We start from the raw sequence: 26,663 nt of genomic DNA, 5'->3' as shown, positions 1-26,663 counted from the left end.
GTCGTTATTGCCCTTGAAAATATGCTGCCAAAAGCGATATATCATGTTTTTATGGATAATTTTTTCTCTTCCCTTCCTTAGACCTTTTCCGCAGCCTTCACACCTATGGCCACGAGGCCACAGGCATCGCCCGCCCTAACTGCGGCTTCCATAAGGAGCTACAGAAGGATAAGCAGGGAGAAGGGGGGATCTCGGTTGGTTAGGACCAGGTACGAGTTCAATACGGTCAAGATGATCCTAACCCCTGACAATTAGGTACTAGCTTGAGACACTTTTATATGAAAATCCCTTACTAATTTATCTGTGTGCTGTACTCGCAGGTTAATTAAGAAACTTGGAAAGATAGCCTTCTTGTGTTATTCTTGACTACTGTATTCATGGGCGATAAACATGTCAAACGAAAGAGGAGGAAGCCCCTGGGCTAGGCTCCAACCATCGCGGTCCAGCTACCTGCCACAGGCTCACAGCACCCCCTGGAATCACATGACCAATGCACTCTGTTGATGACTGTTCACTGGTGCCTATCATACGTCAGGAGCTGAAACAACTTGCAATGTGTTCTAATTGCCATTAAGCCCGTAATACCACATGCGGATGCGGGGCGGTGTGACTGTGTGGGCCAGGCGGCCCGAGGGCTTGGAAAGGGCTGGGGTTTTCGCGGGGCAATGGGGCGTACCCTCTGGTCCCGCAGCGGCGCCATCCTGGTAGGATCACAGACTTACTCCACACGGATCACGTCGTCATGACTACGGTGTCTCATGACTGCTCATCAGTCCTACGGTACCTCTCCATAGATAATGGTACTTCTGATGCGTTAAGCCATCAAAAGCCATTCCCAGCCGCTGGACGAATTGCAATATGGGCAGCTGGCATGTCTCGTTTACCGTCGCTGATGTGGTTGTAATTAGATCAAAGCATAACGCCCAGTACAGGGTTTTTGCCGGCCCCACCGGGGAGCTGCCCTCGAGTGTTGAGAATAAAGAAACTTGGCCGCCCCCCCAACATCAAAAAGAAAACAGACCCTGTCGCTCTGCAACCTCCTTTGTTTCTCTTTTAAAGCGCTTGTGCGTGTCTCTTGCCACGGGTCAAAATGACAATAACTGATATCCCAAAGCCTGATGGGCCTGATGACAACATCGGTGAGTAGTATGCGCCTCAAAAGAGATGTGTAGTGTTTACTTCTCTAGCTGACCTATATCAGGCTGGCGGGTCCTGTATATCTCGTGGGCGTTATATGGCATTGCCTTCATCGTCGTTTGTCTGAGGGTTTTTGCTCAGGCAAAGGTCACCCGCCGATTACAGTGGGGTGACGCTCTAATGATTTTTGCGTTGGTACGTCCAAGGTGAAGCCGCTTTTGTCGCCGGGATATCTAACAGGCGAAGCTGTCCGGCGTGCTTTCCTGCGTATTCCTCACGATAGCTTACGGCCGGGGCTTTGGGAGACACTTCTTCTATCTTACGCCCTCTGAGAGAGTTGATGCGACGAGAATGGAGTATATCCACCAGCCGTTTGGTGAGAATGCCACTGTCTCTCTGCTGCTAGCCTGTTGGTTGGAACGGTCGCTCATGAATTCTGATAAATAGGTATTGCGAGTTCGACCTTTGGCAGAGTGTCATTCATGGTTTTGCTATACAAGCTTTCCATTACCGCTCAGCGCCGGCAATGGTTTCTCATATTCATGATGATACAGACGACATCTATCAACATTGTCACATGTGTGACTATCTTCACTCAATGTAGAAATGTCAACACAATTTGGGATCCCGCCGGTGTGCCTGGGAAGTGCTGGAGCCCTTCGGCTCAAGAGGTGAATCATCCATCCAGATGTGATCTCTTCATGCCAAAACAAGCTGACCACTGTATAGTATATTGGATATTTTCAAGGATGTATGCATACCTCCCCTGCAGCTCAAAGCTTGCACTAATAGAAGAATGAAGCCTGTAACTCCGCGACAGATCTTATCTTGACCTTCCTCCCTGCTTACATGTTTTGGGGTCTTCACATGCAGTTGAGCACCAAGGTCGGGTTGGTCGCGCTGATGGGCTTGAGCATTTTGTGAGCGATTCTGATGCCATATGAGCACATATGAACTTTGCGACAGAATTGCAACTGACTCAGATTTTAGCGCATTCGTAGCTTCGGTCATCAAAACTATTCTCCTCCAGTCTCTAGGATATAGGTCAGATTTTACCAGTAAGCCCAATCAATCTCATCTGCAGGAGAATAACTTTTAATGGCACATTGTCTAGGGAACGTGGCTGCCTTGTTTATTTGGCTACAGTTAGTAACGTCCATTGCTCTAACTTAAGTCTTCGATGCACTGACCTCGATGCGCAGCGTGGAAAACACTCTGGTCATCACGGCGGCTTCAATTCCAATGACCCGACCGCTGTTCCAAAACTCGAATGAAACGAAATCGTCGACGTATGAGATGGATGAATACCGTAACAACCGAGTGAACTCGAATACGTTTAGAAGAATCATGGTAAATGCAATAGACACAACGAGCGAGGAGAATATTATGCCGAGAGAGGAACAAGGTATCACAATCCAGACGGATATCGTTGTTGAATACGAGGAAGAGGAGACCGGAAAGGTTCCGAGTGACCAGACGGGGCCCAATATCTGGGTCTGATTTTGCAGGTTTACTATGTGACGGTTGGGTCTCCCAGCCTGATAAACCTGGCCGTGCTACGGTGCAAAGGGTTAATTGTAATTTAATAAATTCTACACTTTCCGTCTATGCGCCTACCCCCCTTTCTCCGGAGATCAATAGGAAGATAGGAATTTGTCTTTCTAAAACCCGAGGAATACCTATAGATAGAATGACCCCAGCTTGGGAAAGTCTTTGGGGGTAGTGTAACGGTTGCACAAGCCGTTAAACCACAGGGCAAAAGATCGGGCCATAATCGCTATGTAAGCAATCATGGGTGTGCTACAGCTACCTTATAGAAGCCTTACAGCGCTGTTACGGGCACGAATCGTAACAGGTAGGGTTAGCCTTGGGTATAGGCTTAAAATAGAATAAAACATACGCTAAAAAGTAGGCTAAAAGTAAATTAAAAATAGATAGCCTAGGGAATTTAATATTATAATTATAAATAAGTTTATATTTATATCTTAATGTTACGATTCGTGCCCGTAACAGCGCTGTAAGGCTTCTATAAGGCAGCTGTAGCACACCCATGATTGCTTGCATAGCGATTATGGCCTGATTTTTTGCCCTGTGGTTTAACAGCTTGTGCAACCGTTACACTTAATTATTAGTCTTAATCTGGTTTATATTTAAAGTATAATAATAAGTAGGGTTAGGGTCAACTTTAATATAAGCTAATTAGCTTAAAAAGCTAATTATATAAATAATATATATTAAATTATAAGTATGAATAATTAAACTACTAATTTACCTTAAGCTAACTTTAACTATATGCTTCTTAAAATTATCCTTGAGCTTTAACCTTAAATAAATAATAAGAATAAATACGATTATTAAAAATAATATATTATTATTTTTTAAGTTTATAAGTTAGCCTTAAAAGGTATATTTAAATATTTTTAATGTTTAATATAATTTAAATATTTACTACTCCTCAAATAGCAATGCTTTATTAAGTTAATATTCTTATAATTAGTATACTTTAATTATCTATTATATTTATAATAATTATATCCTTATATCCCTGTATATGTATTAGCGCAGTAAGACAGACTAATATAGGCCTGACAATTCCGCGACATTGTCCCCAGATGCAAGAATATAAATACAGGATAAGACTCCGTTCTTCCATTCTATTTGTCTTTAAATAATCTCTTATCCTCTTCTACACTGCAACCTTCCGAAACGATCTTTATAATCTTAAATCTTTCTAAAGATGCCTGCTCCTCCTTGTAAATCTGCCTAAGAATGGGAAATCTTAAAAGCTGATCACCAAGGAGTATTCACTCCTAGCAATCTGTCCATCATAATCGACATGGGGAACGTCTTGCGAGCATTTTTTCCAATCAATAATGACGAGGAGCGAAGCCGAGTAATAGACTGTCACAGATTTGCCACAGTGGTAGATACCTGAGTCGTTTGCATGTGCCCTAATCTCACAAATTTCACATTCTCAAGTGATTATGGATACCGTGTAGCAGGACTAGCAGACATCTAGCAGAAACCGTTAGGTTTTCTCTAGCGAGAATCTGAAGGGGGGAACAAGAATTTCATTATTTCCTTTGGCTGCAATTTTGCCGCCTCTGCAGGTGGAAACGACTCAGAGCCTGACTGGCTACTTGTATTCTGCCACGGAAGCTCTGATGAAACAGATCAAGGTAAGGATAATCTATAAAGAGCTAATCGAGTTTGAGGGATACCGACACATACCAAAGGAATCCATCTACTTTTATAATCAGAACTGAAAACTGAACTCGGTGGGTTTTATGTAATTGTCAATGGAACAATGCTTGAAGCTGTGGGGGACCTGGATGACACCGGCGTGTGGGAGTCTATCACAGTATCAGACCTAAGCTTAAATACCACCGTGCTCTTGTAGGCTACCCTGTACATGACCTCGTTCTAGGCACAACGAATGGAAAACAATACGACGAGGACCACACCAAGACTCGCAGAGCCTTCGTTAGTTTGGGACCCCCTGACGGCTAAGTGTAATACAAAGACTGTTCTGCAACAGCTTGGCGCTACGACATCAGAAATACCTATCGCACAACGCAGAACCTTCCACTTTGCACCCCCTCTGCGGCGTAAGCAACCTAATTCTCTAGTTACTGGAGATAGCATGGAGACTAACGATGGTATCTATAGTGCCGACTGGGACCCGTTATATGCTGGTATGGTGAATAGCGCCTAATTCTTGATTTTCAGCGACGTGGCCATGTGCACGAAAAGCCTAGCCATAGCCCTACAGGCCTACTTTATAAGGTTATGTTCTATACGCTTTGATGGGATTATCATGTTCGACATGGTCGGATCATCAATGCAAGTCTCTTTAGTCCAAGCTACTCGATAGCTAGGTTGGAGCGCCTTTATCAGCGGTTTGGTCGTGATTGTGACTCATCTCATCCTTGTCCTCTTAGTCATACTGATGTCCCGACTCTCTGGAGTCCCCGGCCGTTTTCAAAACGTATGGGCCTCTATCTCGCAGCTCTTTGGGTCCGTTACAGAAGACTGGATCAGGGAGGCGGACACGGTGGACGATAAGACAGTTGAGTGGTGGTTGAATGATCTGGGACTTCACAATGTTTTGTTGGGCATTGAGTATGTTCAGTGTCGGGTGTATCTTGTCAATAAGCAAAAGGTCTCATAACCGTATATTGTTCCAGTTAGAGGCTACTTACAATAAGATTATAAATATTAAAAAAAAAACTATTTCTCTAACCTGAACATACCACGGGCGGAAGGACAGAGTTATGGAAATCATTGAGCCTGCCATTGTGGACTGAAAGGTTGACCCTACAAAAGGCTTAGGAATGAAAACACAAGTGAACAAGCGTTCTTTAACCTCGATTTTCAAATTAAAGTCCACTGTGATACTTTCCTCTCAATGCAATGATCTGCAGAGAATATCACATGTATTTAAATAATCACTTGAATCCGGCCAAGAACTTGAGTTTTAAAAGAAGACCAACACTAGTATTGGAATTGGTGCTCTAGCATCATTGTCGACCATTTAGAGCTGGTTAGAAAAGCCATGCTTAAGCCTAGTAACTTATATGTCTGTATAACCAAATTACTGAGAAGGATAGGATTTTGTTTCTCATGAACACCTGTACCTTCTCACGGATGGCCAATTCATTTTCTTGACAATTCCTTTCTGTGGCTCGGCGATCCCACCACACGGCCCTAGCTAGTAATATGGGTCCGTCGGACGCAGACGGACCCACGCAGGGCCTTTCGTAATCTGAGTGAGCGCTCCGAAGGCGTTCGGACGAGGATTGTACCCGGTTTGCTCATCCATTTGCCATCTGTAGATCACTATGGATACCATGCAGATCAAGAACGGGCTTGGAGAGCTGAAATATAGCTGCAGAATGAAAGCGAATGACGATGCAAGAAGAACGCCACAGCTGCATTAGTCGGACAAAGGCGGTGATGCCCTAAACAACACCAATGACAGTTTGACACGGATTGGACTTAGTAAATGCCAGAGAGATAAAGTTTTGGCCGCTTTGACTAGCTTACTGCAAACAACATGTGAGAATGATCAACACAAGCTCCCGACACTGCTGCCCAAGCTACAGTGGATGGAAATTTCTAAGTGGCTTTATGAGGCGCATTTAAGGGTGACTAGTCCGTGGCTGCCTTACCCCGCCTTATTACGTAGTTAGGGCCTGCTGGGACACGGGACAAATATGAAAAGGGATTCAGACAACAAGGGAATCAATCATAGAGGAACAAATATTCACTTTCTCAAACCCTCTCTCTGATTGCGGACCTTACAGCTATCGACCTGCTACTTTATTTGTTTCAGACTATCACTCCTCCTATGGACCGAGATCCGGCGTTCAACAGATAACGACCTACTTTGAGTATTACTCCATAAATCAATCGATATGGGTGGCCGGCACTACCTAGAGAGGCTTAAGAAATATTTCAACGCGAAAGAAGGGAACGAAGTAAAAGAAGAGCCCAACACGGCTTCATTACCAGTCGGGAATCCACGCTTATCCAAGCTTCCCGGCACAATTACAGATCCCCAACCACCTCCTGTCGATAACCAACTACCTCTTGCCGTCAATGAATCAAAAAAGAAAGCAAACAGAACAAGCTTCAAGAGCAATTGTGGAATGAGGCTTACGATAAGCTCCGAGAGAGTGAAAATAAGTACATCGCCCAATATGAAGAGATTCTCGTGTCCGAGCTCAAGAAAGACAACCCCGATACCGATTCAGTCTCACTTGGGAGCTCCCATGAGGAGCGGTGGCGTCACATGCAACGTCTCGTCCAGATCGGCCTGTCCAAGACTGAAAAGGAAGCCAAGATCTACGAGAAGGTGAACGATGGACTGGAACTCTTTGGCACTGTGAGAGCTTTAGTTGAACCAGCCGTATCAGCCGTTCCGCAAGCTGCAATCCCGTGGGTAGGCGTTTGCTTCATCCTTGAAGTCATTTCAAACCCCGCGAAGCAGCCAGGCATCCATCGCGAGGGGCTCCAGCACGTTCTTTCTCGTGTCAATTGGTACTGGAACCTCGCAGAACTTCTCCTTGAAGACAATTTGGAGTCGAAGGAAGACGTTGAAGAGACCGCATTGACAAAACTACGACTTGAGCTCCAGCCACTTGTACTTGACTTGTACCAGAAGTTTCTTTGCTACCTGATAGAGAGTGTGTGCTACTTTCAAAAGAACCGGGCCACTGCGTTCCTGAAGAGTGTGGTCAATATAGACTACTGGAGTGGCAAGCTCAAGGACATTGAGGCCTCGGAAAAAGAATTTGATAAGCATTCTCAGCAGTACAATACGACAGAATCCCGCGACAGGCTCAAGACTCTGATTATTGGTGTTAAAAGCATTGAGAAGGCTATCGATCGCCAGACCGAGCAACAAAAGAAGCTCAATGAGGACGAAAGCAATAGACTGTGTCTTCGGGCTCTCTATATAACTAATCCACTCTATGATAAGGAGAGGATTGAAGAAGAGAAGGGTGGGCTTTTGTCTCATTGCTATTCCTGGATCTTCCTTACTGAGGGTTTCCAGACTTGGCAACAAGACCCTGATTACAAACTGCTTTGGATCAAAGGGGACCCTGGGAAAGGCAAGACAATGCTCCTATGTGGCATCATTGATCGCCTTGATGAGACGACACCGAGCTTAATTTCATGCTTCTTCTGCCAAGCCACGAGGAATCATCAGAACAATGCTACAGCTGTTCTTCGGGGGATAATCTGGAGTCTTGCCCATCAGCATCCTGCTCTAGTCTCCCATATACGCAGTGAATTTGACAGCGCAGGGGAACAGGCGTTCAACGGACCAAACAATTGGGAAATTCTGACATCCATCTTCAGGAGAATGATATCAGACAGCAGCAATCGGGTCCCTGAGGGTACCACTATCATAATCAACGCCCTTGACGAATGCACCAAAGACAACAAAAAACTCCTTGACCTGATTGTGGACTTTTGCGGTAATAAGAAATCTCAAGTAAGGTGGATTGTCTCGAGTCGTAACTGGGTGGAATTTCAAGACGCCTTTATGAAGAAAACAATTGCCTCACAAAGAGTCATTGTGTCTCTCGAAGATAACAAGGAAGTCAAGGAATCAATCAAAAATGCTGTTGATGCCTTTATTGAGTATAAGGTGGGAGAACTCGAGAGAATTAAGGAGACTAAACTCGACGCCGAGGTTCACAATATCTTTGCCGAAAAGTCTGGCAGTACCTTTCTCTGGGTGGCTTTAGCCTGTCAGAAATTGCTGGATAACGATATCGATGATTGGCAAATCCTCGATATACTGAAGGGATTTCCATCTGGCCTGAAAGACCTTTATAGGCGCATAATGCAGGAGGTCAAAGATTCCCGCCATGCATCGCAATGCAGGGACATCTTAGCCATTGCCACCCTTGTGCACCGTCCTATATCATTGGGAGAACTGTCGTCAAGTTCCCAGTCCCTCTCCCAGCATTCGAATAGACTTGATGCCCTGAAGAAACAAGTCTTGCGTTGCAAAGGGTTTCTGGTTGTCACAGAAGACTTAGTCTCGTTTATGCATCAATCCGCCAAGGACTTCTTGTTGGAAGACCAGTTTGCAAAGGAGTTTATCTGGGAAGCTGAGAAGGAGGACCAGTTATCAGAAAGCATTCTACGTAGTCATCACACTATGCTGATCGCAATGTTGGAGACGATGAAGAAGACGCTCAAGTACGACATTTATGATCTTAAGAAACCGGGTGCAGATGTACTTGACATTGACCGGAAGGATGCCTTGGATCCCCTGTCCCCGGTCAAGTATGCCTGTTGCTACTGGGCCGATCACATCTCGATATTCGACGACGAAATTGCGTGTGCCACCCTCGAATTCCTCAAAATATCGGTGCTCTACTGGCTAGAGGCCTGTTCGCTCCTTGGAAAGTTACCTATCGCAATGCTGGAAATTCAAAAGCTTCAGAATCTAGTGGTATGTCCCTGTTCTATATGTCATGCGTGCCTGTTCTAACGAAGTCCCAGCTTGGTACAGAATACCTCGAATTGATTAGTGTCCGGCGAGACGTCAATCGGTTTGCCCTGTATTTCAAAAGTGCAATCGAACAGTTTCCCTTACAAACATATGCATCCGGGCTTTTCTTCAGTCCTAGAGCTTCATTGGCAAGACAGACATTCAAACAACATACTCTCGAGACGTCATGGCTTAATGTACCTATCTCGGAAGACTGGGATCCTTGTGTTCAGACGCTCGAAGGCCATACATCTACAGTATCCAATATGGCCTTCTCTGGTAACGGCCAATGGTTAGCATCGACCTCTCATGATCACACAATCAGGATCTGGGACGTAGCGACGGGTGTTTGTCTACAGACTATAAACAGCCCTTATGTAGAGGTGCATGCAGTTGCATTTTCCAGTGACAGTTCCTGCCTTGCGTCAGCGTCTGAAAACTGCACAATCGAATTTTGGGATACCAAGTCAAAGGAATTCATAAAGAGTCAAACAGTCGATACTCGAGGAACTGTTATTATTGGTCTTCTTTTCTCCCCGGATGGCGAATGGCTCGCCTCTTGGTCCTGTGAGCCGAAGGTTCAGATTCGGAATGCGAAAACGGGTGATTGCATTTACAGTATTACAGTTGAGCAACAACTTCCGATCGGTCCGGAAATTCGGTTTTCCTTTTCATCTGACAGCCAGCGTATCCTCCTTGGCTCAGAACAACCTGGCGTCCGGGATATAGTTGGCTGCGAATGGACCAACTACCCTGAGATCCATCCGGAACGACTTTTAACATCAGCTTTCTCTTCAGAAGGAACATGGGTGGGACACGCCTTTGGCGAGCACGGTCATTCAATTTGGAGATTCTCCGAGGCAGACTCCAATCGAGTGGTAGAATTACTGAGAGAAGACGGGTACGGGCTCCCGCCCTCAGGCCAATATCCAGCTGAGAGACCATTGCCAACACCGCAGAGGCCCTCAGCCATTTCAAATGACGGTACACAGGTTGCAACGTGCACTGAATACCCCTTCCGGCTCGCCATAATTGATGCCACTACCGGAGCCGTTGCATATGCAAACCCGCGAACTGCAACAGGGGCTGGAAGCGGTCTTCCCATGACAATGGCCTGGTCAGCCGACCGACAGTGGCTCGCTGTAGGGGGAGTTGGAGCTAATGGCCAGATTGGAATATGGGATCCGAAGGCAATCAAAGATGGCAGCGAGACGAATGAAATTGGCAAACGCATACAAGCCATGGCATTTTCTACAGATGGTCAGAGGTTTGCCTCGGGCTCTGAAGACGGCATTATCGAGATCGTGGATATGGCACGTCCAGGCAACAGTTCGCTTACCCTTGAGGGCCACGATTCTTCTGTCTATGCGATAATCTTTTCCCCATCAGGAAAGATGCTGGCAACCCAGTGCGCGTTCCTTGTCAAGATTTGGAACATCGAAGCGTCAGGGGAGTGTGTACACACATTTGAGGCAGGTCAAATAGACCTTCGACTCGCTACAATATTGATAAAGTTAGGTATCAGCCTGTGTGTCTATTTGCGTAGGCATAGCTAGTCATGGCAATTAGTCACGGACCAGGAATTGAATAAATCTACTATATCTTAAGTACCTGAGAGTTGAAGGCTGTGCAACAAAGTAGTATCCCTGTGTCTGATACTTTATTAAAGCATTCAAATTCCTATGCTTAAATAGCTTTCTGTAAGGAGTTTACTTCTAAGATATACATCTCACATGGCTTCTGCTCGTTTCTTCAAGACACAAACCAGACCATGATGCTGTACGAACCAACGATTTGATATCGCCCACTCAACCTTGGGATCCGCGAGCTCCATGATATGCCGTCTTAATAACTGCGGCAATACCTTGTGCATGTCCATAAGACAGATATTCTTATTAAAATAAGTCCGTAACCCCAGTCCTATAGTCTAAAATTAACTTCAATAGAGTTATTCCTAACCTCCTTTAACCCTAGTAGAGTTAATTATTACCAGGGTATAGAGTTAATTTAATATGTTTCTATATACAGGAATAGTAGTGCTAACTAGAACAAAGGTTATCTAGAATGTGATATTTTATATTTTTAAGTTTACAAGTCAGCCTCGAAAGGCATATCCAAGCATCTCCAAAGTCTAACATAATTTAAACATTTATTACCCCTCAGCAGGCAAAGCTTCATTAAGTCAATATTATCATAGTTAGCTGCCTTAATTGCAGCCTGAACCTAGCTGCACATAACCCAGCTGGAGAGCCTTACTTGCTCTTCAGCTGGCCCCAATCTTCTTCCTGCAACCCACTTCAAAGGCCACTCTTTCGCCGACTCCTGCAGATACCACGCTTGAATCATCCACTGCGCTTCCACAGTAAGTGATCCGATCCGACTTCCCCTATACCTTCTGATCGCAACCGCTAACAGCATCACAGCTGCACTGTAACGATGCTCAGAAGAAGCCTGCAGACACCCGATCCCGACGAGCCTTATCTAACAGAAGGCCACGATGTGATCGATATGATCGATATGATCGACCAAGCTATCAAGGAAGACGGTCACGACCTAGAACGTGATATATTCTTTTACATAAAGTACTGTAGAAGATTATAGTATACTAATAAATACTTTAATTATTAATCGAAGTATTATTTTTATTTATATTTTATTATTAGTAACTAAGTGATTAAAATAATTACTGTTATTATTCTAATTTATATTCTAAATCCTATAGTAAAATTTATCCTTATATTTTTAGTAATAAGTATTTTAGGGAATTATTAGGCATTGAAAATAGATAAACCTTTAATAAGATAGAGTAAGGTTAATAGAGAAGAAAAACAGACTGTTTGCTATATACTTTCGTCTCAACTAAATCTGGGCATCGTATATTCTCAGTATTGATTCATACAATTAATTCAATTTGAGACGTGATAGCGGTTAATTGACGCTATACCAGTTGATATAATTCAAGATAGTAGCCTAAACCTAGACACATTTCCTATCTTAAAGACTGTACCGAGTACCCGAGACGTATGAAACACTTCACCTTTAAAGGGGTATTGAAGTATAGATTGAAGTTTTAATAGTTCTGTTATAAAAAAGAAAAAAACAGAATAATGCAATCGACAAAAGGTCTTGCGTCATAATAAGGCCAATACTGAATTAAGCATACCCCTGTGATTGAATACATTGTGAAAACATTATTTATTATCGGCAATTCCTCCATTGACGACAACGTAGACCTTTGCTTCATCCTGAACCTTCTCCGGGACATCTCCGAAACGATCTCCCGGAGCGGGCCCAAGGAAAAACGAAGCGACGATCGTCTTACGTGCCAAAGCATGGCACCGGCATGTACCACGGCCAAGCGCGGCTTGTACCGGTCTTGGGCGGCCCAAACTTTGACACCCTCCTTTGGAAAAGGGTGAGAAATAGTAGTGCGGAAAATACTATTGTGAGTTGAGTAACCACTTTTGGAATTATGCTGGGCAATTGCCAAAAGATCTTCTAATGGTGTGAGAAGTAAGAGTCGAGCCAGGTGAAGATGTAACAATCTCGAATCTTCAAGTCCCCCAGCCCTGACTGATAAGCTAGGTGCATCCCGGTACAATACATCTACACAGTCACAGCACTGATTACGCCACGTGTTGTACTCTGGTATTGATCCAAGGTGTTTGTAATGTGGCGTGGCGATAAATGATGAAACTTGGTCATGTTCGTAGCGTAACGTATCTTTTACGTACTGTTCAATGCCCCATCTTCGGTGAACTAACTTCTAGACGATGGTGAAAGACACTGAAGAGTATGGCAATGTCAGCTTTTGCCATAATTCGAGCGTAACTTCATGAGCCGCGGATCGTGAACACTCTTCTGTAGTGAAGGCAGTCTTTGCACCACATTCAATTCCTGCTAAGTTCTCTGTGCTGATATAAGCTCTCAGCCACAAGTCTCAACTGCAAATAACACATCTGGCTCACAACTTAGACATTATACCACAATGCCTGACCAATTGCTACAGCATAAATATTTAATTCCTGCAGCCTTAAACCACTGTCGCGGTAACTCAGCATCTCATAACTCGTCGTGGCATGGAAGCTTCAGTTTAGAAGTCTCTGGATATATGGACGGATAATGGCCTGACGCAAGAGCAACCCAGCAGCTTGTCAACTGCACATCTTGTCAGAATAGGGCACTTTTTAGTTGGCGTATGTAAAATCAACTTACCCAGAACAACAGCCCTGTTCTTCTTCGAGTCTCCCGAAACTGTCACGTAACCCACAACTGTTCCAGGCCTTGATCTTCGTCATACGAACCGATCTTGTCATCCTCAGCCAACAGATCAAATTGACGACGGACATATGCAACTATTGACAAAGCGTTGTATCCGCATTTCCATAGAGCTGACTGGCGACTCTGGCAAAGCCCAATCGCTGCCAGAATGCGAGACTGTGTGTACGGCAGTGGCTCTTAAGACTCGATCAAGTCAAGCTATATGGTGTTGGTGTAAGACAAATCACGATCACATAGCGAGGGAAAATCCTCTTCGACCATCATCTCATGAAGAGTGCTACACAAACAATCTCCGAATTGATTGACCTCATCGCATCCAAAATACTTCGATCTAATCGCCGCGGTGGCTAAGCACAAACTCCAGTCACAAAGCGGAATACATAAATGTGACCTGTCAATAAACGGATTGACAGGGTGGAAGCGATCAAAATAGAGATAGATAAAAAGGCTAAGGACGGGCTTGGATTACAAAAGGTTCTGATGAGTAGTGACGTTACTCAGAATTTGAGCAATACTCATGCTCCTCGAGTCTCGATATCAGCTCTTCGAAGATAATGTCGGATATATCGCCCGAAATTTCACTGATAGCTGCGGCTCTGGTATTGAGCTCGACGATCCAAGGTGGTTGATCTTGACAATTTTCGTGCGGCTCCCTTGCAAGCATATAGGAAGCCCTTCGTTGACGCATATATCGTTCTGACTGGCTTTCACGAAACCCTGCGCCGTCTGAATAATTCAAGCCTCTTTTTTGGGGAAGATCCCACCAGTATATTCTAGATCCTAGGTCTTCTTCAGTCTGCCTGTGGCCATCGATGTGATCAAGGCAGACACGTGATCCTGCTGTATAGTTTGCCCTGGGGTTGCTGCTATACTTGGGAGCGAGCGCCCAGTCTCCGGGTCGATATAAGCTCGCATAGTCACATCCTCGGCTCCATCCGCAATATGAGCTATCTCTTGGGCGCAGTGAAGTTCAAGGCTTCCCACAGAGATACTATCAAATGGCAGCCAGTTTATTGACAAAAGGTGGTCGCTTAGGCTATTTGCGGGAAGAGAAGAGCCTGCGAGTCCAAGAGGAAGTCGTGCATCCCATTGGTCGACTTGCAATTCACCGTCTTTCTCCAGGTTGGGCACAGAAGAGACAATGGCGTTGATAATCTGCTGTTTCGTAGCTGCAGGTGAGTAATTTGCTGTAGCCTCCAACGCATCTTCCTTATCGGTCGATTGCCAAGGCGGCGCGGCATATTCACCGCTCGATAGGAGTTCCTGTTGCTGGACACTTGCCATTACTCGGCGTTGACGTCGTTTTCGAGGCTGATAAGAGCATGCCAATTGTCTCGCTAAGCAATATGTTCATGATGTTCCCCAGAACATTTAATACGATACATACCACCTGATTGAATCCTGTAACCCTAATGCAGACACCATGGTACCACCCTACATGACAAGCTGAAATCCATGTGTCCATACTTCAGCCTCTCGAATGTCTAGGCCGATATGGAGTTCTAGCAGTCGACTTGATGGCCTCAAGGCACTATTTTTGTCTTCGCCAAGGCTTCGCACCTCAGCTTGGATACAAGTCATATCGCTAAGGGCTGTTCTTTTCCGGCCACGGACGGCTTGCTAGCCGAGAGTTTGCAGCTGCGGTGATAAGCCAGAATTGTAATTTTTTTAGGCTCTTGGCAAAGTGGGATCCAGTCTTGGAGGAATCCCAGGCTGTTCCAATCAGTGTTTGATATCGTTCAGACAATGTTTGAGGTCGCCGCCTTTGCCTTTGGGTATGTGATATGCCTTTGGGTATGTGATATCTTATCGCAACCCGTATGAGTGCTCCTATGTGGACTGGCCCAGGCCAGATAGAACTAGTATTTGATCTAGCTACACAAACGCGGAATTAATCCTTCAATTAGCGAAGATTCCTGCCCCCAAGACAATATTTAAAAAGGCTGGCTGATTTCGGGCGTGCTCAAAGCTTAAGTGGGGTGTTGTAGCCTGAATGTGACTGGTCCCCTCACGAGACGCAAGCCCGACGCTTGGTCTACATCAAAGAATGCTTTTATGCAGTGTGACTGTTGAGTCGGCACCTGAGACATGCGGCTGCACATTTCGAAATGATAGGGCAGAGTCCGACACAGTCATATGCAGCTTTTCGCTGGTTTATATTCAGCTGCTGCAAGACACTGCATTAATCCGCTCTACGCTTTCAGCTACTGATAGAGAACGCCACCGGCGCCAAACTTAGCTCTAGCGGCATTTATCTAGACCCTACTCGGTACTGTCTGCATATTTTAACGTATGTATTGGTATCAGCTCGAAGAAATAGTTCCAAGACATGGCGAGGTTTCTGCAGCATCTTTCTTGATAGGGAAGAGATGACCGAGAGTGGCACTTTGACAGCAACTGCATCGTACGTTTCTCCATTCTTTGCTGTGAAGTGAGCGGCCGTCGCGTAGGTAGACTTGCATTAATGAGCATTGGACAGTCGAACCTTTTCTGAGTTCAAGGCGAAATATATAAGGGCAGTCTGGTCCTTAACTTAGTGATTTGTATCAACCTCTTTGCCATAAAAAACCGACAACTCTTCAAGAGAACTTACCCTGAAAAAAACAAATCATCGCCATCATGGACAATCTTAACAAAGCTCATGACGAGGGAGTTGTAATCGGTCTCCATGAAGTTTCCGGAGTACAAGAACGGCTCGACATCGACGTGATGTTGTTGACTCAGCCTGATACCTTCAACCTGTTTCTCATCGCACTGATGGAACTCCAGGGCAAAAAGGTAAACTGGGAAGTCGATGCTGGCTATTCCTTCACATCGAAGGAGATCATGTCTTGGTTCCAGATCGCGGGTAAGTCATTCATTCGCCTCCTTACGAATATCTGTTTGGCTGATCACTATCAGCCATACATGGGCTGCCAGCCGATGTGTGGAGTGGGGAAACGGAACGTGGAAAGAAACCCGACCAAACTATTGAGAATGGTGATGGTGGTTACTGTGCCCACGGCACCGCTACCTTCTCGCCCTGGCACCGGCCCTACCTTGCCATGCTTGAAGTAAGATAGCTAACGGACCTGCTTATTAAAGGCTTGCACTGACTCTTCTGGATATATAGCAAACTCTGTTCCGCCAAGTCGCCAATGTCGCTGAACGATTCTCTAGGTCTAAGAAAGTTTCGGAAGCAGATAAGAAAAAGTATACCGCTGCTGCCAAGAAGTTTCGGCTTCCGTACTGGGACTATTATCGTCCCAGAGACTACAACGTCACGATCCCAGGAGTTGTAGATGGAAACACGACAACGTCTCCGTATGACTATCATGCACCAAAGATCTTCACAGTGAAGAAAGTAATGGTCAAGGTTCTCCCTGACAACGAACTCAAAGCCATGGACAACCCGTTCTTTAACTACCAATTTGAGGCTGCAGACTCAAGTAGGATTCAGTGGGAGTTCTCTGATCTTGATGTGAGTTCACTGGTCACGAACAAAAAGTATCTTTCTCACTCACGTGCTGTAGACAACACTGGACCACGCCAAAGACTTCACCTTTCGTCACGGAGGATCCGACCCAGCCAATGCCGCATCCATGAATACAGTTCTCAACAAGATTCGCGAGGACGAGATGCGTTGCAGTCTCTCCATGATTGAGTCCGGAGTCTACAGTAACTTCCAAGCATTCTCAACCGATGGTGTCAACTTGGGCCAAAAGTTCAAGTATCTGAGAGACAAAAAGGAGATCCTCAGAACGAACACCGGATCAATCGAGGGTCTTCATAACGATTACCACGTGTTCATAGGTGGTTTCCAAGGAACCCGCGGTAACATCAAATCTACCAGTGGACATATGAGCTGCGTGCCTGTGGCGGCATTCGACCCTATCTTCTGGATCCATCATTGGTAAGTGATACCCAGTACGGCACAGCCAGCAGACCCAGTTACTTATACATGACTGTAGTCAAATCGATAGATTACTTGCAGTTTGGCAGGCTGCTAATGGTCAGGAGCACTGGTTTAACGAGTTGAAAGATGATGAAGAAAAGGCTAAGGCCGGTTTACCTCTGTACCCGTTCCGCAAGTGGCCTCTCACCGAGGACAAAGCAGAAAGGTACTGGACCCCTGATCGAGCGTGGAAGACCCAGGCCTTTGGATATGTCTATCCGGAAACAGTTGGGGAAAAGGCCCGAGATCAAGTCCGGGACGAATTTGCGCGAAAGTATGGCTGGAGCCGAAGACTCGATGTCAACCAAGACTTTGGGGCTCCCCCAGCAGATATGCTGCCTTTGGACCTTTCGAAAGCACAAGTCTTCGATTACCAGTCTGATGATTCTCCTCCAGAATTCTTCATACCTTTCATTCCGCCGAGCCTCCAGAAGAGGACTGAACAGGAAGTGCTGGCAGCAGCAACCCCAACCTCCAAGACCTCGCAAGAATGGTACATCGATGTTGTTGTCGAGAGGTTAGCATCCCTAAAGTCATCTGTTGAGAAGCATCGACTAACCAACAACAAGAATGGCAATGAATGGATCATACACCATCTTCTACATCATCGGTGACGTTGAAGGCGAGTCTGGTCTCGAGTGGTCTTCCCTTCCTGGCTTTGTGGGAGTTTCTCATATCTTCACCTCCCGCACTGAGACTTGCAACAACTGCGCACGCCAAGAGGAGGAAGTCCAGCTCGTTACCAGCACGACACCAATCACTTCTCTGTTACTTGACTATGCAAACTCTGGAAAATTAGGCAGCATGAGTCCCGAGGATGTTGAGCCATTCCTCGTCAAGAACTTGAAGTGGCGCGTTCAAACTGTGGGTACCTGTCATAACTACTTTTACGATACCATATGACTGACTCCTGATAACAGGTCGGTGGGGAAGTCATTGACCCTAGGGACCTGGACAGCAAACACACTATGAAGCTTGGTATCAGTCGCAAGACAGCGCCTATGCCTGGACAGACTGGTGATACTGACTACTCCTTCCACCCTCATGTCATTAAGAACATCATTGATAACGCATCTCCCAAGATGACGCCTTTGTCCGTCCAGTAAGGATAAAATGGACAATGTCAGCTTTGAACATTATTAACAGAATGGCTTATTTAAGAGTGGAGATTGCGTTATCTCTTGGCGAATAGTGTTACAATTTATTTAATCTGTGGAGAATCTGCAGGTTTACTATAGGTTTACTCTAGGTTAGGAGATAAATCGTATCAAAAACGATAGTCTATCTTTATTTCTTTAGCGCTCGCTTTGTATATATCTGTCTCCCCTAGTTCCGAGCGTTCCATACCAAAGCATCTCAAATCAACGTCAGCAAAGACCTCTCGAAGAGTAACAAATATTAAATTTATCATCATATGGGAGAGTCAGGCTAGCTATAATACCCACGATGTTTATGCTATGGAGGCTATTGTAATCGGCGTGACTGGCAGAGTTAAGCTAGAGAGCGGGTTGTTACCCTTAAATACATTTGTGAAAGCCGAGAATAGTGCCGTCGGGTTGGAAAAGTTCGTGAACCTTGCCCCAGCCGCCTTGTAGCTGGACAACTAACAGATTTGTCCTCCTTATTGCTTCAACATCTGCTGGTATAAGTTCTTCTGGCTTTGAGATAGTGTCATCTAGTCGCATTCTTTTATCAAAAAACGGACTGGGTGACAATGGGCTGCTATGCTGATAAGCTAAATGTGTGCGGTTTAGTAGGCCAGACGCAGCTAGAATATGCGCGGGGGGCACTGTCCTTCTCCCTTGCTTGCAGACAAATTGCGTGACAGCAGAAGCTAGCACGGCCCCTTTTGTGGTATCATATCGAGAGAACTGCCGGTATTTTTCACTTTCGTTTTTCCGGTTGTCAGCTCCTGACCTCAATATGTCTGGGGGCAACGCAGAAGTGCGACTTGACACAAAGTGAGTCACCATATAAATCCATTTATCATCCCAGCTCGCAATCCTCGTCCAAGTCTCATATGCTCGATAAGGCTTGATTTCCCTGCGGAATGAACAAGCCACAGCGCCGACAATTAGGTTGCATCGCTGGCCATTAAGGCCCTTTAGGAACAGTGGCCCGAAGAGAATACCGGAAAGATACGCTCGGGATACGTCGAGGTCGGTGAAGTAGGTAGAATTCGATTTATGGAGGTTAAAGTCACACTCCATTAGTGGTGATCGACTTGCAGATACTGCTGGAAGGAAAATGTGACTGGGTCGAAATAAAGGCTTTGCCTTGCGATGTACAAGCATCCCAGCTGCGAGAGCGCGAAAAAAACGGAACTACCAAGCTTCAGGTCAATTGGTTGAGATCAGTAAAGTCAAGTTCCACACTTACATGCCAAATCAAGGGCATATTCTTTAGGCCGAATATGAAAAGTAAACCTATTACCCATATCCATGGCCCCATGTTTTAGGTTTGGTGTTAACGCAGGTTTGAAGTTGGTCGAGGATTATCTTCGTGCATGAGACTTTACGAAAAAATAATAGAGTAGGTGCCAAGAGGTTTAAGATGTCAGCGATACAGTAAATACAAAAGATGTTTTTCTAATTTAAAGCGATGTTCGAGATATTCTCAACCCCCCCCGCTGTAGACGCCTCAACCTCGGCAAAGGATGACAGCGGTTCATAGTCGTATCACGCTCGAGAATCGCCGAGGCCAACGCCTGCGATACCCCACATCCAAGGCCTTTCGTACACGGGCACCCGAGGAGAAAGGTGAACAAGACGGAGCGTCGCCTTCAATATATTTTCCATAACACGTTAAGTATAGGTAAACAAGGGATCCTCGCATAAGGCAGACATTGAAAAGAGCTGAGCCTCGGTGATGCTTACCTCTATGGACAAATTGAAAGATGGAGGAACTTAGCAATTGCAGGCATTGCAAATGTAAACACACCAAGACCAGGCGGCACTTTGGAAGAGAACGGCAAAGATAAAACTATGTTGATGACTCATGCCGAAGCGGTTAATTCGTCAGAGTCGGACGGCGGGAATCACATGGCAATTGTCATTACTATTATGTGTCCAGATATTCCTGCAATATGCATGGTTGAAGCAAGTAGTCAAGCAAGCTAGTCAGTGATAGTAAAGCGTGCCAATCGAGAGCGAACCCATAAGTCAAGTCATTACATGACAGTCTCTTGGACTATTCAGACCCATTCCTGGCTTATCTTGGACCGGTACCTGTTCATACAGGACCATAAGAACGCCGTTGGACTTTGATCAGAATGTTTTTCAACCTATTTGTCGATCAGTGTGAAAGAGATTAAATGACTTAAGTCCTTTATGAGCTGCTTCCCCAAGGATCATTTCGATGCTGGAGACATCGTTTTGTGTCCCCTGAAAGCCTCTTGCAAGCGCTCCAAAGAATACGAATGATTGAGATTAGTTTGTCGCCATAACCACGAATGAACAACAAAATGATTAAGGAAGCCAAAAGTCGAGACGATGGTCAGCAAACAATGCACACTAGCCATAGAAAAGTTAAGTCGTCAAAATCTGAGGCCAATCTTTAAGGGAAGGAGCAAAAGTTGGTCCAAGATTCAAGCGCGCATCTAAAGGCAAGGAATATGCTACCCGAACAATGTACTTAACTACCATGCATAGAAATAACAGCATCAGGCAAAGCTTAATAGTATCTGAAACTTAAGAGAATACGACAAACAAAGCAAAGCAACTCTAACCTGCTCTCCCTTGCAGTCCTTCCGACCTTACAACATGCTCTTGGAAACTTCTTCATCGCCTGCCTCACTGCTAGATCGGATAAGATCTCCTCAGCACCACCCAGTATTGCATCAGACTTATAGGTTCGCTGAAAGTTCTCAACCCACCTTCCCATACTAGTTGTATCAAAGCGCGGCCGCCAAAAATATTCACTGCTTCATCGGCGACTTGGTAAAAGACTTGAGTAATGCTAAGTGGCCACCAAGATAAGTTGCTTGTTCCATGTATGACATTTTGACCATCTGCTCGGTGATCTGCTCTAACCATGCCTGCGCTGCCTCAACGCTCGCAATCATCTTGGCGACCTTGGACCGAATGGCGGGCTGGTCAACCAACCTGCGCTTGAAAACTATTCGTTGGTCGCACCATTTGAGACACTCCTCAACAATACCTCGGGTGCCTCGGATAGATCCGCAAATCATGGCAAAACGTTCATTGTTGAAGCTGCTCATAATCACGGTGAATCCCTGATGCTCCTCGCCAAACAGATGATCAATAGGAACTATAACCTTGTCAAATTGCACGTAAGCAGTACCCGCTGTAGCGGAGTAGGATATTTTGATAGTCTTCGTTGTAACGCCTTCATTCCTTTGGATAAGAAGAACAGAGAATCCTCTGCTTTTCTTGCACCCAGTGATAAAATAATCGGCAAATTGACCATTCGTGATCCATTTCTTGCCGCCGGATACGATGTAATGTTTGCCATCTGGAGTTTTCGTTGCAGTCGTCAGAATTCCAGTACCTTCACTACCAGCGAAGGCCTCGCTAATTGCTAGGCACAAATCTTCTTCCTCCCCGCTAGAGCTTCGTTGATAACACTCGTTCTGAGATCTCCATGAGGAAGCCAGTGTACCACCGCGGTAAGGCCAATGACAAGACCACCCAGCATTCCATCTGCGAAGCCTTATGCAACGATCCTAGCAAGTCCTTGTGACACGACCAGCTCGTGGAAAAAGTCAAAGTCCTTGCCCTGAATAACACTACCTAGGAGGGTACGTTTATAGAGATATTCCCCTAGGCCTAGACTTAGCTAGCCACTATAAGTTGAGACTCTTTCAGTGAAAGGGGCAACCCTGGTTAGGTCTAGAGGTACCCTGCATAGCATAACATAGGTAAGAAATAATATAGTATTAACAAGGGCATAGCAGGCATTAAGTAAAAGGGGATTTTAGTAAAAGGGTTAATTATAATTAGATAGATATTAATAGAATATAGTAAGCAGGAAGTTTAAATTAATAGGTAAATAAAGAAGAAAATAAAGGAGAGAAAAAAAAAAAAAGAAAGAAAGTTAAAATAAATATAATATATAAGAATATAAATATAAATTAAGGCTCCCTATTTTATTTATTATTCCTAGATTAATAAAAAAAATTATAACGGTTAGTTTCCAACTGTAGATAAACTAAGCCGTGCTAAGTTTATTGTTGGCAGATGGCATAGGGCGTGATGCTAAGCTTATCGAAGTGTCACGTCTCTTAATAGTAGATTCAATGCGTATTAGGCTTAATCAATATAAAGAAGTTTTATTAATAGCTGGTAAGATAAGTTCTATAGAAGTATAATAAATATAGTCTATATACTTAAGGTAGTCACGGAGTAACCTACGCAGTTACTACGTAATTCTAAGAATCACTGGTGTTTTTAAAGTAATTATCGTAACCGGATCTTGGCGGTTACGAATGGAATCTCTTAGTCTGTAATAACTATGCGTAATTAGTAAAAAATATAGGATACATATAACATAACCGCTAGGATTATAATATAATCTCTCCTCTCTCTTAGTCTCGCCCTTAAGACCTTGCTTACCCTAAGTGCGTTATTTCCTCCCTGCGTAAGTCCTAACTCATTCTTATAATTATTTCTCTTAATATGCTAATTATATCTTCTTCAGAAACTCAGCGTCATCTTGCCCAAGCAAAACTTATTGCATCTACAGGTTATAAAATTATGCCTTATTCTTTTTGCGCCGAGAATTATAAGAGGTATATAATAAAGGAAGGTTAGAAGAATTATTCTAAGTATACTCGTCAGGGCTGTTCTTATGACAGGAAGGGCGTTTCTTTGTCTGAAGGTTTATCGTGCCTTTTTTAGGTAAGTGTTTTCATCTTTACTAATTTTCTTTCTAGCCAATCGCTTAGTTCAGGAGAAGAACCAGATCAAGGCTAATAAGGAGGCTACCGAGGAAGAGCTTATTAACTTGCAAAAACAATTAAATAAGCATTTATCGAAGCTTATGCATCTTCGTCGTCAGAAGCACCTTATCCAGGCAAAGGGTTTATAGGCATTAGAAAAGGATTCCGCTGCAATAGATAATCATAAAAAGGCAGAGAACTTAGTTTCTAATTCCAATAGGATAGTTAAGTTAGTCGAGGCTGATGCAACTGATCTTATTAATTGGTCTATTATCTTTGACCCTTCTTTCGTTATAACTAGTGAAAACTTTTCAGAAGTCATTAGGCATTAACGAGGTATTTTAGTAGTTCCTATGTATTTTTGCTTTCTAGGTAGTTTTTCTACTTAATCAGGTATATTCTTTGTCTATTAATTATATCTGTTTTCCTAATTACTTCTACTTCGTAAATTTCTAATCCTATAATTTATCGTGGTTCATTGCCTATTTTGACTTATATAATATCTGCTGCTGATTCAAGTAATAAAACGTGAAAGACTGGATGGAGCCTAACTTTCAGTGGTAGGTCTAGTTTGTAGTTATTTTCTGAGATTTTCTGTAGTACTTTATAAGGTCTAATGAATTTATAGTCCAATTTATGTATCGGTTGATCTGTTTTAATGTTTTTTGTAGCTAGGTAGACCATATCTCCCTCCGAAAAGGTTAATCCCTTTAACCGTTTTAGATCATAGTAGTTTTTTATACGTTTTCTAATAAATTCGAGTTTTATTTTTATTTCTTCGTGTAGATTTTTAAGGTCATCACTTTTAATTATAGCGGCTAGGTTAATTAATTTCTCTTATCATGCATCATAGTATGCATTTGGTGTAAATCCGAAGTTAGCATAAGCTGGTATAAGCTTTATACTTTCATTATAAGCGGTGTTATAAGCAAGTTAAGCTATTAGTAGTTTCTCAACCTAATCGTTCTGTTCATAGTTAATATAACACCATAGGTATTATTCAAGTACTTAATTCATTTATTTAGTTTATCTATCAACTTGCAGTTAAAACGCTATCATAAGTCAGTAGTTCAATCCAAGTCATGCCATAAGTAATTACCAAAATGTTACTGCAAATATAGGTCCTCTATCCAAAAGGATTTCTATAGGTAACCCATATACGCTAACAATATATCGGTAAAAAACATAAGAAAGTTCTTCTGCATCTATTACTTCTCTATAGGGTAGATAGTAGGAAAATTTCATAAATCAATCTATAATAACCATAATGCTATCGTAGAAGATTCCGGTTAAGGGTTCTTCTAATAAGGGTAACTTCGTGATAAAGTCCATTATGATTAAGTCCCAAGGTCATTATACTACCGGTAGTAGTTATAGTTATCCATATAGTTTATATCTCTAGGCTTTTATTCTTACACAGAGGTCACATTATTTAATAACATCTTCTGTGTCCCTTTTTATGAACTTATATCCTTGGTCTTATAGTTATTTCACTATTTTCTTAACACCTTAGTATCTATATAGCAGATATGAATAAAAGTCGCAAAGGAAGTCGCATTCTTCATCTAACAGGAATTTTATTCCTTTTGTTATTCTTGCAATTATTTTAACAGGTTAAGTAAACTGGTATTCTTCTTTAGGGTTAAATTCTAGGAGTTATTCTTTTGTTTTTATAGTCCCTGTATCAAAGTCGGGTCATCGACTAATAGCATCTACGCATCCATTATCTATGCCTTTATAGTATGCTATAGTAAAATCGAATTCACATAGGTATTCTGCATAGCATAGTTATCATCGGTTTAGCTCTTGCGTTATTACAAAGTAAGCTATATTCTTATAATCAGTAAAGACTTTCACTAGGTACTTACTTCCTCTAAGGTAGTATCTAAACTCCTTGAAGCAGTTAACAATAACTAGGAATTCTTTATCATAGATGGGGTAGTTAAGTTCTGCTCTGTGCATCTTATAAGAATAGAAAGCAATAGGGTGTAATACACCGTGGTCATCTTATTATCCTATTTATCCTCCTAAGGCAAAGTCAGAAGCATTAGTCTCAAGTTCAACTTACCGGTCAGGATCAAATATAACTAGAATAGGTTCATTTATAATAGCTGACTTAAGCTGTTTAAAAGCTCGTTATGCCTTATCATTCCATTAGAATTATTTATCCTTTTTAGTAATCTCTATAAGAGGGATAGTAATTCTGCTAAAGCCTTTAATAAATCTTCGGTAGTAGTTGGCAAATCCTAGGAAGGATTAGGTTTCTTTTACCGATATAGGTAGTTTCTATTCAGCAACTGCTATAATCTTTCATCTATCCATTCTAATTTCATTATATAAGATTTCATATCCTAAATATATTACTTAAGACTAATAGAAGTGACTTTTAGTGGGTTTAACGAGCATATTGGCATCTTATAGTGCTTTAAGAACCTTGTGGATGTGTTCTGTATGCTCTTCTTCTATATTAGAGAAGATAAGGATATTATCCAGGTAGTAAACTATAAAGATATTAAGATATTCTCGAAGTACGTTTATAATTATATATTAGAATACTGCAGGTATATTAGTTAATCTAAAAGGCATAACCAGGTATTCGAATAATCTGTATTTCATTTAGAAGGCTATCTTCTATTCGTTGCCTTCTTTAATTTAAATAAGATTATATGCGGATTTAAGATTAAGTGCTATAAACCATTTCTTGCCAAATAGGCGGTCCTTGAGTTCAGTAATAAGCGGTAATGGTGTTTTATCTTTATTTATGATCTTATTAAGTTATCAGTAATCCACTATAAGTCTTAGTTTATTAGAGTTAGGTTTTAGTATAAACATAACCGGGTATCCTACTAAGGATTTCAATGATTTAATATATCCTTTCTGTAGCATATCATTTAACCATTCTCTAAGTATATTAAGCTCATCTTAAGATAGGTTATAAATAGGGAAGAATTTCAGGTTCTTTCTATCTTTTAGTATAATTTCGATATCGTAATCTGTATATTAGGGTAACTTTGTATTAAGTTCTTCTTAAAATAGTTTTTTATAAATACAATACTCCGGTAATATATTCTTAAGTTATTCATTAGATTCCTTTATAGCAATCTATTTTATCTATTTAATATCTTAGTCTAATTGTCTAAATTATCCTTTAAGAGTTGCTATTATTTATCTAATGCGTTTCATTCTGCCTTTATAGTGCTTATATTATGTTCCTTTTGGAATAGGCGATACTCTATCGCGCCTATCTTCGCTGCTCTTATTAGTCGAAGTTTAAGATCTCATGTTATCATTATCTAAATCAAACTTATTATCTAAAGGGTAATCTTTGCAGTTTACCTATCAACCATTCAGCTACGACTTTGCATGCTAGGTCGTAGAAAATGCCATAGAAAAAAAAA

General features: G+C 43.0%; 6 protein-coding genes across 6 annotated transcripts; 4 read left to right on the top strand and 2 right to left on the bottom strand.

Moving 5' to 3' along the window:
* Nucleotides 1-1,090: 1,090 nt before the first annotated feature.
* FOIG_16397 (uncharacterized protein) lies at nt 1,091-2,637 on the top strand (the record flags this gene model as incomplete). The annotated part of the gene is made up of 9 exons (XM_031217838.1): nt 1,091-1,139; nt 1,202-1,332; nt 1,384-1,513; nt 1,585-1,808; nt 1,867-1,888; nt 1,940-2,057; nt 2,128-2,195; nt 2,252-2,282; nt 2,340-2,637. 9 exons carry the CDS (start codon nt 1,091-1,093, stop codon nt 2,635-2,637), a joined length of 1,071 nt encoding a protein of 356 aa, XP_031052444.1.
* A 3,917-nt stretch (nt 2,638-6,554) lies between these two features.
* FOIG_16396 (uncharacterized protein) lies at nt 6,555-10,707 on the top strand (the record flags this gene model as incomplete). The annotated part of the gene is made up of 3 exons (XM_031217837.1): nt 6,555-6,710; nt 6,764-9,112; nt 9,163-10,707. The coding sequence occupies 3 exons, from the start codon at nt 6,555-6,557 to the stop codon at nt 10,705-10,707; spliced, it is 4,050 nt and encodes a 1,349-aa protein (XP_031052443.1).
* An 880-nt stretch (nt 10,708-11,587) lies between these two features.
* On the top strand, nt 11,588-11,821 carry FOIG_16395 (uncharacterized protein; the record flags this gene model as incomplete). The annotated part of the gene is made up of 2 exons (XM_031217836.1): nt 11,588-11,733; nt 11,815-11,821. 2 exons carry the CDS (start codon nt 11,588-11,590, stop codon nt 11,819-11,821), a joined length of 153 nt encoding a protein of 50 aa, XP_031052442.1.
* Nucleotides 11,822-14,212: 2,391 nt separating this feature from the next.
* On the bottom strand, nt 14,213-14,716 carry FOIG_16394 (uncharacterized protein; the record flags this gene model as incomplete). The annotated part of the gene is made up of 1 exon (XM_031217835.1): nt 14,213-14,716. One exon carries the CDS (start codon nt 14,714-14,716, stop codon nt 14,213-14,215), a length of 504 nt encoding a protein of 167 aa, XP_031052441.1.
* Nucleotides 14,717-16,051: 1,335 nt separating this feature from the next.
* On the top strand, nt 16,052-18,472 carry FOIG_16393 (uncharacterized protein; the record flags this gene model as incomplete). Its single annotated transcript, XM_031217834.1, has 7 exons — nt 16,052-16,280; nt 16,334-16,485; nt 16,545-16,892; nt 16,945-17,324; nt 17,383-17,883; nt 17,936-18,230; nt 18,287-18,472. The coding sequence occupies 7 exons, from the start codon at nt 16,052-16,054 to the stop codon at nt 18,470-18,472; spliced, it is 2,091 nt and encodes a 696-aa protein (XP_031052440.1).
* A 2,810-nt stretch (nt 18,473-21,282) lies between these two features.
* FOIG_16392 (uncharacterized protein) lies at nt 21,283-22,027 on the bottom strand (the record flags this gene model as incomplete). The annotated part of the gene is made up of 2 exons (XM_031217833.1): nt 21,283-21,931; nt 21,987-22,027. 2 exons carry the CDS (start codon nt 22,025-22,027, stop codon nt 21,283-21,285), a joined length of 690 nt encoding a protein of 229 aa, XP_031052439.1.
* Between the last annotated feature and the right edge of the window lie 4,636 nt (nt 22,028-26,663).

Source organism: Fusarium odoratissimum (assembly GCF_000260195.1).
Source record: "Fusarium odoratissimum NRRL 54006 unplaced genomic scaffold supercont1.79, whole genome shotgun sequence".
Lineage (NCBI taxonomy): Eukaryota > Fungi > Ascomycota > Sordariomycetes > Hypocreales > Nectriaceae > Fusarium > Fusarium odoratissimum.
The sequence above is the reverse complement of the archived record's forward strand: the minus strand, read 5'-3'. Positions and strand labels throughout refer to the sequence as shown.